This window comes from Nematostella vectensis, chromosome 7, assembly GCF_932526225.1.
Source record: "Nematostella vectensis chromosome 7, jaNemVect1.1, whole genome shotgun sequence".
In the NCBI taxonomy this organism is placed as follows: domain Eukaryota; kingdom Metazoa; phylum Cnidaria; class Anthozoa; order Actiniaria; family Edwardsiidae; genus Nematostella; species Nematostella vectensis.
In genome coordinates, this window is record NC_064040.1 from 6866084 (window position 1) to 6878567 (window position 12484).

At 35.7% G+C, this 12484-nt stretch overlaps 1 protein-coding gene across 1 annotated transcript; it reads left to right on the top strand.

The window, feature by feature from the left end:
* The first annotated feature begins 93 nt into the window (after positions 1-93).
* Positions 94-12249, top strand: LOC125556740 (poly(A) polymerase type 3-like). The gene is made up of 23 exons (XM_048729808.1): positions 94-269; positions 394-472; positions 617-696; positions 774-840; positions 1876-1957; positions 2194-2303; positions 2394-2447; positions 2783-2894; positions 3196-3285; positions 3679-3817; positions 4121-4202; positions 5988-6108; positions 6243-6327; positions 6413-6466; positions 7039-7152; positions 7509-7558; positions 7852-7902; positions 8729-8798; positions 8965-9022; positions 9432-9564; positions 10023-10279; positions 10795-10911; positions 11304-12249. The coding sequence occupies exons 1-23, from the start codon at positions 259-261 to the stop codon at positions 11397-11399; spliced, it is 2112 nt and encodes a 703-aa protein (XP_048585765.1). The 5' UTR covers positions 94-258; the 3' UTR covers positions 11400-12249.
* Positions 12250-12484: the final 235 nt, after the last annotated feature.

A 12484-nucleotide genomic window follows, 5' to 3' on the forward strand; every position in this document is an offset into this window, starting at 1 on the left:
CACGCATTTCCCTGACCGGGAAGGCTGGTGCGATACTTATACGCATGCGCTTCAGCTTACCTGGCGGAGGTACCTTGCCGCTGCCACAAAGGTACGTGGGCTCTGGGAACGAGATTGAAGTTGCCGCCATTTTGTTTTTTTTGTGTGTGTAGACTTTTTTCTCACATACACTTCACGGTATTTTGGCAGTAGGGCTATAATATAGCCACTTCAACGCACAGATGCCCACTTGAGACATAGATAGCCGCTGGATGCCCTATGATGTCCAGGTAACGACCACAATTTACCGATTCTAGAAGTAAACGTTTGGTTTTCGTCGCTTAGCTCCAACGTGCTTAGTCTTTGACAGAACTTTGTAAGACTCATTTTCTCATTTCTTTGAATTACCCATAGCTCTACTGCGGGTTCTAATCCACCTCAGAAGTCGTTCGGTGTAACTTCGGCAATCAGTCATGCTGGGCCGAAACCTAGAGTAAGAATTCATTTTGTTATTTCCTGCACGTGGCTTTTCATTTGCTCGTGTTTATTGAAAGACTGCCATCTTTGACTCAATACAATACTAAAATTTAAGTAAATACATCAAACATTCTCTCGTGTATCTAACTTCTCACGACAGGACTTGGAGCTTACTAAACGACTGGAAGAAGCCTTGATTCCTTATGGTGTATTCGAAAGCGAGGATGAACTTCAGCAACGGTTTGTTGTTTTGAACCTTGTCGAGTTGTTATTTAGTCAAATCCTTTCTGGGTTACATCTTTTTTTACCGTATCTAGGATGATTGTTCTTGCTAAGCTGAATGAGTTGGTAAAGGAATGGATTGTAGAAGTGAGCATAAAAAAAGTTAGTATATAAACATTGCAGATCTCCTACACTTTGTTTTTATCTTGCAAATAATTTCATTAGTACTGATGCTATTACTTAAATGGTAATATTACATTAGTTGTGTTGCATTAGTTTTTATTTATTATTGTGTATTATTTTTCAATACTGTGCTTAAAATTGTTAACAACAAAGCTTCCATTAATTTTACAATTGAGATTTTTATCTTGATTGCAAGTTTATAAATTTTATGTTGTGGTTCCAAATTACACAAATTAACACTACAAGCAACAACATCCATATTTTACTTCTAAAATCTCTTACTCTCTCTTAAAGCCGCATTGTCGCCAGTTTACTTCTGGAGGTCCGATGGAAACCTCAACCCTTAAAAGACAAAAGAATATATTAGAATCCGAGATATTAAACAGGCCATCCGCTCTAAATTATCAATCGTATCCTCAAAGAAACTTTCAATAGACACAATGCTTTCAATATTTTGAAAAATTTTGGCGTTTTCCGTTAAAAATCATAGGATATTGTTTTGTAATCGACAGGAAATAAACTGGTGAATATTCAGCTTTAAGTCAAGCTGGCTTTCGAAACTTTGACATACTTTGACATATTTTGGCTGTGATCAGTTGATATTGTGACTGAGGACTGGAATTTTAAAGCACTTTTGATAAAGTACAATTACAATGCATATAAACCTGATTTCCAGCTAATGCTCTGTGGGAATGCTTATGATTAAAGCCGCATTGTCACCAGTTTGCTTCCAGTCGATTACGTAACAATCTCCGATGATTTTTAACGGAAAACGCAAAAAAATATTTCAAAATATTGAAAGGATTGTGTTTATTTGAAGTTTCTTTGAGGATGTGATTGATAATTTAGAGGGGATGGCCTGTTTAATATCCCGGGTTTTAATAGATTCTTTTGTCTTTTAACGGTTGAGGTTTCCGTCGGACCACCGGAAGTAAACTGGTGACAATGCGGCTTTAACTGAAATAAAAATTATTATTTTTTAACTTGTAACTGTCTTTGTACCATAAATTCTAGAATATGCCAGAAAATGTGGCCAAAACAGTGGGTGGAAAGATCTTCACATTTGGATCCTTCAGATTGGGAGTGCATACCAAAGGTGTGTCCTGTTATTTTGATACAGAATTTTCGTATAAAATGATATGTTGCTCAATGTTGCTTTTTGATTCATCGGACTAGTAAAACAGGTTGAATTTGTTTGAAGCTAGTCCCTTAATACACAGGTGCTGACATTGTAAAACAGTCTGTCTACCCTCTAAGCTAGTCCCTTAATACACAGGTGCTGACATTGTAAAACAGTCTGTTTACCCTCTAAGCTGGTCCCTTAATACACAGGTGCTGACATTGATACTCTTCTTGTGGCCCCTCGGCACATTGACCGTTCCGACTTCTTTTCATCATTTTATGATCTTCTCAAGAATCATCCTGATGTCAGAGAGCTAAGGGTAAACCATATTATAAAATGCAATGATTGAAATCTGTAAGCTTGGATTTATGTTTGCAAAAAAAAACTGACATTTTCTTTTTTTGTATAGGCCGTTGAGAATGCTTTTGTCCCTGTGATAAAGCTGATATTTTGTGACATTGAGGTATGTCATTTTATGATATCGTATGTTTTACACTTATACAATAATATTACAATAATATTCAGGGTTAAGATTAACATGTCAGTACAGTAGCTAGTAAAATTGAATAAGTTGACCATCTTCCTTGTTTTAGAGGTTTGAAAAATGAAGGCAATCCATGTTCCCTCTAAGGCGGACTGACCTGGCTGACTTTTAAAATCCATAAATATGACCAAATTACAAAACTGCAACTGCACTGAGGTTTTCACCATCGTACTTGGGGGTATAGAATTATTTCTGAATACAGGTTTTCTAAATGGCCCTAATAATATAATAATGCTTCATTCTTCTGCACACAGGTTGACCTGTTGTTTGCTCGGCTGGCTTCACCAGAGATACCAGATAACCTGGATCTGTTGGATGAAAACCTTCTAAAAAATCTTGACCCCAAATGTGTCAGGAGCTTAAATGGTATGTAGAATTATGTGAGATTTCAGGCTACTATTTTTACTAACTGTGGTTGTGGATTCTTGTTCCCTAATCTCTATACTAATTGTGACAGTCTCAGGGGTTTCATTTAGGCCCGGCAGCCAGCAGAACCGCCAGCAATTTTTTTCAGAGTGCTGGCTACTTTTTGAAAAAAAGTTGATTAATGTTTTATTTGAACCACTACTGTAACTTCCACCCCCAATTTATCAATTTCCACTGCCTACTATAAAACTTAAAACCCCTTAGTCTCACATGTGCTTCTGGTTTTCTTGTTTTATGATAGGTTGTAGGGTAACGGATGAAATCCTCCGACAAGTTCCTAACATTGAGAGCTTCAGACTTACCTTGAGAGCTGTTAAATTATGGGCTAAAAGTGAGTAGTGTGCAGGATACAACACAAGCATTCTGAGCGTTAATGTACCATAACGCCTTAGTTATCCATGCATTTGGCACTATCTAAAAGATGTTGTTTGCAATGCTTAGAAATATGCTATTTTCAAGAACAATGTTTGATTTCTTACCCCACCCACCTGGTTATCTTGATTATACTGTTATCTCTTTGCTTCTAACTATTATCCAAATTGAAAGCAAGTTAGGGTGACAAGCTACTTTATGTAATGGTTTTGGGCAAATCTAGCACAGAATCCTTTGAATCGGATTCCTAAATAGGAAGGTAGAAGGTGATATTCATACTAATACAGCATAGGACACATCCAGATTGCTGTAGTATGAGCATAACAATAACAATTTGCTTTGTTTTTAACAGAACATGGAGTGTACTCAAATGTGCTTGGATTTCTGGGTGGAGTTTCCTGGGCAATGCTGGTCGCAAGGACCTGTCAGTTATACCCAAATGCAGCGGCATCCACACTTTTACAGAAGTTTTTCCTGGTATTTTCTAGATGGTATGATCAATTTTGAATCATTTGTATTTTCTAGATGATTGATGGTTAATTTTATACAGGGTGGTAAAGGGTTTTTTCATGAAATGAGATTTGGCCATTTTTCACCCTACAAGAAACATGAGATCGTCCATTTCGACGTTCGTGAAACACGATTAAATGATTTAAAAGTAAAAAGCCATTTTGCAGAGTCCGTAAAATGTGATCCATACCCCCCCCCCTTTACCAGCCTGTTTATATCTGCTGTTGGTATGTATTTATTTAATGCTTATTGATATTTGTACCTTTAACTGCATCTGTCAACAGGGAGTGGCCAAACCCAGTGTTATTGAAAAATATTCCTACACCAAGTGAAAACAAACTTGGATTTCAGATCTGGGACCCAAGGGTAATTATATTGGAGCAAATTATGTATGTATGAGCAATTCCACATGAGAAACCAAAAAATGGAAATTTCAAAACTCACATTTCTGGATAGATTTTTTCACATTTGTACTCTCTTATGTCTAGTGTTTATGAAATCATTTTTTTTTTTACCTGATGCACATTCAGGGGGGGGGGCACCAAACAACTAGTCCGCCAAAGGTTTATTGACTTGGGAAAAAGACCTCACAACCACCATGTGGAATTCTTTTCATAAAACTCAACATTACAATCATAAACCATGATTCTATTAATGATTTACACCCATACATGTAACTTTTTTAAAAAGTATAACAAAAAATAAGTACACATAAAAAATAATTTTAATTTGGGGGTCTGAGTTTTGTTACAGACGTTTCATGTGATTACTCACAAAACAAGGTTTTATTTGTACTACTGTACAGCAGAATTTAGATCCTTTTTGAGTGGTACTTCATATTCTCTGTAGTAGCAACATGAATAACAAAAATATGGCAAAAGAAATGTGAAAGTACTTTAATAAGAAAAAAAAATGATGTTACACAAGAGCGTTACAGACGTTACATCTTGTTACATTACAGACATTAATGCCTTTTGTTGAACAAGAAAAAGACTAAATATTTAATATTTATTGTTTGATACATCACTCCAATTTCTCCAAATTATCTGTGAAGGACATATTGCAAAATTTGTGCTGTGAAAGCAGTTCAAAGAATTACTATGTATTATTTGCTGCATTTATGCATTATTACTTCCATAAAAGAAAATGAAATAAAATGTTAAGTGATTTGGCCACTTCTTATTAGACTGGTTGGGAGATGCAAAGGCAAAAACAAGTGATTAACTTCTTCAAGAGATAACTATGCAAAAAAAATTTTTTTTTGATGTTTAGGCTGAAAATTTATAATAAAATCAGAAAAAAGCCTGATATAGTTTGTTTGTTAAATAACAGAGGAATGATACTCAATCATTTTGGAGCTAAAATTTACTAAAACATATGCATTTAGTTTGGTTTTATCAACTGCATGGAAATTGCCTTATTGGGCTCCCTGTGGATTTTTAAACAATTATATTTAGCTAGATCTATAGATAAAAACATGAAATTCACCAGTAGTTAAAAGAGAAAGTTGCCAAAAGATATGTAAAATGCAATAATATTATCAAAAAAGTTAATTACAGATTTACATTTTCACACGTGTAACGTCTGTAACAAAACATGTAACGTCTGTAACAGAACGTTTTCCTTTATAGTTCAAGAATTATGGGTGCATTCTTGAAAGTCAACCTTACATAGAAAACATCTAACATCTAACATAAGATTTATTAGAAAGATAACACACACATGATTTTAGATTCACAGATTTTTCAATTTAAAAAAGAGTTTTTGAAAAAAGCAGTTTTTCTGATGTAACGTCTGTAACGCTAACAAAACTACAATTTAAAAATCAAAAAATATAGCTTTACTTAATTTTTTAACACGGGCATCTAAGGTTGATAAAGCCTTAACTAAAAAAACACAAGTATAATTTAAACACTTAAATGCAATGAAGATATGACATGATGAAAATTGAAAAATGTGTTCCAAATGTAACGTCTGTAACGAAGAACTGCTCGTATAGCAATACCTTGGTTAGAATTGAACAGTATATTTCATGATTTTATTTTATATTAATTTGATAATCATTATAATACTATACACTATTTTGATCTATGAAAAAGAATTTTATTGAAAATGTGTACATGACCTAATGTATGCTTATCCTGTCAACAGACCAATCCTGGAGATCGTTATCATCTAATGCCTATCATCACACCAGCATATCCACAACAAAACTCTACATTCAACGTCTCCATGTCTACCCGCAAGATTATGTGTGATGAATTCTTCATCGGTGAGGCTTTCTTAAAATTTGAATGAAGCATAATGTGTTTAGTTATATTTTATGCCATATCACCTTTTTTTAAATCATTATTATTACCACTAAATTTCAAAATAATAATTTTGCTATAATTTAACTTATGATAGGTTTGAAGAATACTGAAGATGTGATTAGTGGAAAGGCTAACTGGGACAGACTTTTCACTCCTCCTAATTTCTTTCATAAGTACAGGTAAGTAATGGTGATTGGGTATGCCTTTTCTAGCAATCCCTTGTCTGTTAAAACACTTATCCTGATATTTCATTATGTTTTACAGACATTATATAGTTCTCAGTGCTTCTTCCAATACAGAAGAAGAACATTTAGAATGGTAAGAATTAACAAATCTCAGACATTGTAATATGGTAGAGGTAAAAATTGACAAATTTCAATCTGAAATTGAGACTGCCTCCCTGAAATATAGCTCTAGCCACCACTCCCCCAACCCCTGCAACTGGAACATGATAATGATAAGCTTGCAGCATCTATGTGTAAATGAGCTCAGTATATGGTATTTATTTAGGCAAATGATACTAATGGTACATACAGTAAGTGCAGACTCCCTTAAAAAGGGAGTAATGAAAACTAAAGAGTACTATTTTACCTGCTACAAACTTTTAACATTAAAAAGTGTGTATTTTTGTGGCTCTTCGGAATTGTTTACACCTTACACATTGTAAATAAAGCTCTTTTAATCTGTAGAGATAAACAGATTAACTAAAAAAACATTTTCCCTGTATAAGTGCCTACCCCCCGACACCTCGCCTTGGAGCTACAGTAAACCCTTTTTCGCACATTTGGATGCATCAAGCACAAAGCCCTAAAATTTCTGCCCAAAAATATCCAAACAGATATTTTCAAGGTGCAGCAGACTGTTGAAGTCTGGCTATCGTTTTTTTTTAGGATCGGTTTAGTGGAATCCAAGGTGCGTCTTCTGATTTCATTTTTGGAGAACAATGAATACATCAAACTGGCACATGTCAATCCCAAGTCATTTGGCCCACTGGATTCAGAAGGGTGAGTCGACTGTTTTCCCAGACCAACCTGTGTACAATATCAGTCTATCATTTTGGCATCTTTTAATTGCATCTTCTGCTGCCAAATACTTTGGAAAAAGTTACTGTTACTGTAGTAACAGGGATAACAATATTCCATTGTAAATATCTTGCTATAAAGTTGTTCAGATTGTTTTAGTCATAGTACAGTATATTACAAAAGTGCTTTAATGATTGACAATACTGTATGTGGGCAACCTTGAATTTGGAGGTTACTTTTTTCTTTATTGCCCTAATGAAAGCGGTGATCATGGCTTTAATTAGATTATGAGTATTAATTGAGTTGATAAAACATTAATTAATGCTGTTATTTTTTAGGGAAAAGCATGTAACAAGATGGTTCATTGGTCTCATGTTTGAAAAGCTAGGTGGGCATCTTACATTTCATGCACTATAACTTTAGTCAATTTTTGTGTAGATAAAAGTTACACAATTTTAAGAAAATCCTTTTAGAAAGAACCTAAGGCTGGTTCTCACCAAGGCTGGAGAGGAAAGCCAACAAAAGTAGTTGAGTGCTAGAAACAATAAGCAGTTGCATTTCCTTGTTGTGCTTCCTTTTGTAATTTGCATGTAGAATTTCTTGTGTTCTTGCACTTGTGTCTGGTGAAAAAAAAACTTACGTGACTTGCTTATTATGGTGATTGCTGTCATTTCCCTACAGAAAATGTCAATATCAATTTGACGTACGAGATTCAGATGTTTACAAACACAGGTGAGTGTAACCATTTACTTAGTATAAATGTTAGCCTACACTAAGTCAAATGCTTTCAAAATATGCATTCTGCTTTGCAGAAATAAAGATGCATTACTTTTTGCCTTGTAGTATCATTGATCACAATTGTGATTGAAAAAGGAGTGAGTTTGACGAAAAGTTGGGTGATTCGCGCACAAATGTTGTTTAAAAGCTTATAAAAAATATTAATAAAAATCACCGCTCCAATTGCTGCAGGATTCCTTATGGATACTTTGCTCAGGTTACACTCAGCTATTTTCTGGGGAAGATTTGGGCTCCACGGTCAATTATATGTGTATTTTGGGTGGGGGGCGTCCTATTTTGTATTATTTTGTATGGGAATGTCTAATGTTTATCACCCACTTGTACAACTCTTGACGTCACAAGTGATATGCAAATAAGATAATCAGATGTCACCGGTTTCATGCGAAAATTTGCCAAAATTGCACATTTTTCAAAAAGATCAAAAATCAGGTTTCCGTTAAAATCAAGTATCGAAAATTGGGGGAATTATTGTTGGGATATTATGCTACACTATACTAACTAGTAAATTTGTCAAAACAAGCAAAAGAGAATTCCGTGTCACGTTCTCAAAAAATAGACTTTCTCAAAGCCCTTTAAAGACGTTTTGTTTCATTTAATCATACTCAACTCACTGGCAAATTGGTGGCAAACTGGCTTTATTTGCCAGAATTGCAGATAAGAGCCCTAAAGAGAAGTAAGCTTTAAGCAAGTCTACTGCTTAAAGGGTGCAGCATATTTCTATTTGTATTTTTCACATGGTCGTTATTGATTACCTATGCAGTTCATACACAGGCTGTGAAAATTATGATGTTTAAAGAAGGAATGGTTACAGAGGCTAAGCATGTTAGAAGGTACTGTAAATAAGACTGCTATAAAAGTATGCAATTACCATGGCAATTGGTCTGCTCTTTATCAGTACTCTATTTGATGTTGTTTACAAGAATTGATAATTTATTATTTCTCAAAAAATGGGCTGGAAGAGCAATAAATATTTATTTTCTAAATTTATTTATTTAGAAAACAGTTGAACCAGTTTCTCCCACCTGGAGTTTTCAGGTTAAAGAAGAAAAGTTTGGTAAGTACAGTACAACTTCTGTATTCCATTCTTTTTTCCCTTGATGAGGATATAGTTTTATATTTATTTTTATGGTGCTAAGGTACATTATTTTTTTGTATTATGGGGTATATACGGTACCAAATAAAGAAGCACATTTACAACAATCACAACCCAGTTTGTGATTCTTTATAAACAGGGCGCCAAATCCAAACAAAGTATGCACTAGTAGTTTATTGCATCTTGTACTTTTTAAGGGCCAAAAACCCTATTTCAACAACAAGAAATGATATTTTGAAATAAGGCTCTATAAAAAGCCTCTCCATTATAACCTCTGGAGCTTATTAGATCTGTAACGCTAGTTACTGTATTTGCAGTAACTGTATAAGCAATAGAACGACAATGCAGTTTAAAATCTTTTTTACAACAGCAACAGCCAGAAGACAAAGCAAACACATCCAAGATAGATCTGAGTTTGGATGACAGCTCCAATCTTGAGATCTGCACAGATAGTATTCCTGACAGCAAGCAAGATACTGAAAAGCCTACTACTGCTGAGTCCGGTATGTTTTATAGTTAAAATACAGCCATAATAGTAATACCCTAGATTACAACACTGCATATGGTGCTGAAGAAAATTGAAGCAATCAAACTCCAAGACCAAAAACATGAATGTCTATGGTGTTGTCTATTGGTACCTCCATAAAATAGTCACCCACTGACAAAAATCAAACAATCGAACAGCCTCTTAATAGAGGTTCTATAGAAACAATGATTTACTGACACATATCTCAGGACTTGAAAATTGCTGCTTAATACAGGTATCACTTTATATTTATAATTGCCTTAATGTAGCCCGTGTGCAGTTGTTTAGTAAGTGATCTCAGCTTAGAAACCAAACGTGATCATTGACCCCAACTTATTTGTGGGCAATCACATGGCTCTGAGGATTCGATTCTGTCTATTTACTGTACATTGAAAAACTTCTGTATAGTAAGCTCATATAATTCTGTTGACACAGGAGTCAATGGAAATAAGACAACAACCCAAACTGACGGTACCACACCCAACCCAGTCGCCACACAGGGCGAGGTAACGTCCTCTACCCCCACTGATTGTACCGTGCCCGCTGACATCTCTTTTGAGAAAATATCAGAGAACAGTGATAAGGGCAAAGGAAGTAAAAGACTGCTATCTCCAAACTCTGCACAACCAGCTTCTAAACGACTCAAGGACGACAGCCCTGAGAAACCACCTACAGAACCAGACGAGAAAGTGGTATGCCTAGATGATAGTATCAAAAAGCCCAAAAAATTTTCTGGTCCTAGATGATAGTGATTCACTAGTATGCTGTACAGATTTGATTAGTGTATTTGAGTTTGTATCAATAAGTAATAATTATTTACTATCAAATGTAATTTCCAAAAATGACAAAAATTGCACCAAAGAAAAAAACAAATTGTCCACAGGCTAGGCCCCAGTTGATCTTTCACCTACAATGATAAAAACACCAAAATACATTAAATGAATTTAGATTGAAATTAAAAGTTAGACAAGGAAATATTCATTAAGGTGGGTGATCTAAATTTGCTCGAATTCTTTTACAAGTAGACGAGGGATTTACAGTTCCAAATATAAAGAGAAAGGTTTCTTAAACCTGGGAAAACCCAGGTGTAAGAACAAAGCAAATCCGTACTGTAACTTAGCTGTCGCTTCCAGCCCATTGCAATAGCCCCCTCTGGTATTCAAGTGTGTTGTTATTTAGTATTGTTGCTATTCTGCTTCGTATAAAGGCCGAACAGAAGATTCCAGAGCCAGATAACCCAACCCGAGGGGTCAAAAGACCATCCAACCCTATAGACGAGGAGAGTAGCGGTATCAAGCAATTTAGAGACGGGCTGGCTAAAGAGGTAATCTTTACTTCTACATTTTATAGTGCCATAATCTGGAAAAAAATATGGTGGACCATTATGTATTTGAACGTGGAGGGGGGGCGCCAGTGGGAAGGGCCGTAAAAATTCGCGAGACAATTTTGGAAAAAAAATTGGGGCAAAAAAAATATTTCGAATAATAACTGCCAATCTCCAACACTCAAATATTCATTATATGGCAACGAAAATATGCGCGCTGTGATTGGCTAATTGGTTCACAATGCCTCCGTCGATATGCCAAAGCCTCAGTTTGATATTTCCCGGCATGACTCCCCTCTCGGTTAGTAAGTATTTGGCAATTCTCCATCTCCTAGCTTAGCAATATTTTCTATTTACCTCCATCGCCTGTGTGTATGTGTGTGATTTTTCAGGAAGACGAGAAGGAACTGCTTGAAGCACCCGGGGACCGCCCTCACCAATTCCAGCTCCCAATTACGAAGAACGCCATCAAGTTAAAGCTGAAATGAGAATATCATTAAGCCAAGCGGATTTCTAAAGAGAAAAACAACTACCCTGCTTACATCTGCAAAATGTTTAACGCAGGGGCATGCCAAAATGTTCAACGCTTTCACTTTAACCAGAGAGTCTCACAGACTGTTTTGACATATTGTGTAGGCTGACTTGCCATGTGACAAAGTGTGGTTCGGGTGGGATTTGAAGGGTGACATTATACTGTTTTATATATAAAAAAGTGTAAAATAAAAGTCATGATTTTGTTCCTGTTATATGTACTCTTTGCAAAGCCATGGATATTGTGGTCGCTGATAAAACCATCGTCTCGGTTAATGATAAAATTGTTATCCTCCATGATGTAGGGTGTCAATGTCCAGAATTATTGCTTTCCTCCAAAGGATTTCTTGGCCTGTTTTATTTGGTGGTTCTAACTGCTATATAAAAAATAGCAATCAAAATCATCAGCAATATTTCTGTGTAGCTGCGATTCTGAACGGCATTTTGGTGGCCGGTTGCTTTCCATACAGTAGCTCCCATCGAAGTTAAAGTAGAATATTCAGTAGTTTTATGTAGTTTAGACTATTTTTAGTGGTAGACTACGACAACTATTTCCAACATAACTTGGTGGATAATTTTGTAAGTCTGCTGCTTGGGCGATGGCTAAGATTGGCTATGGGTGATGTGCGAAAAGACTCGAGTTAATGGTATGAGTTAGCTGGAGCTGCTGTGTAAATAACATATCAAGACATTTACATATTTGGTCTTTGCTAGACTTTGTAAATTACTAGGTCTACCAGGATTTTCATGTACCATGTCATCAAATTTAGGGGAATTGTTTTATGGAAATAAAGTTTTTAAAACCCTTATAAGTGTAATCTTTTTATGGGTGCTGAGGTGAAGAAATCCCATAGGAGGGGCTGGTAAGGTATTGTGCCAGCAATACTTTTGCCAAGGCCCGGGCGGGGCGTCTGAAGTGAAGAGTTGGAATTTCAAAGTCTAGAATTGGGGGACTTGGTTTTTTCATAGACGGCAGATCAAGGATCGCGTAGATTAATAATTAGCAATCATTATTCTACGACGGGACTGGGGCCTTTCATAG

Bases quoted from the DNA above. Each gene is read 5' to 3' on its own strand.
- LOC125556740 (XM_048729808.1), top strand. The intron at 473-616 runs GTAAGAATTCAT...TTCTCACGACAG, and splicing joins ATGCTGGGCCGAAACCTAGA to GACTTGGAGCTTACTAAACG. The intron at 3,818-4,120 runs GTATGATCAATT...ATCTGTCAACAG, and splicing joins TTCCTGGTATTTTCTAGATG to GGAGTGGCCAAACCCAGTGT.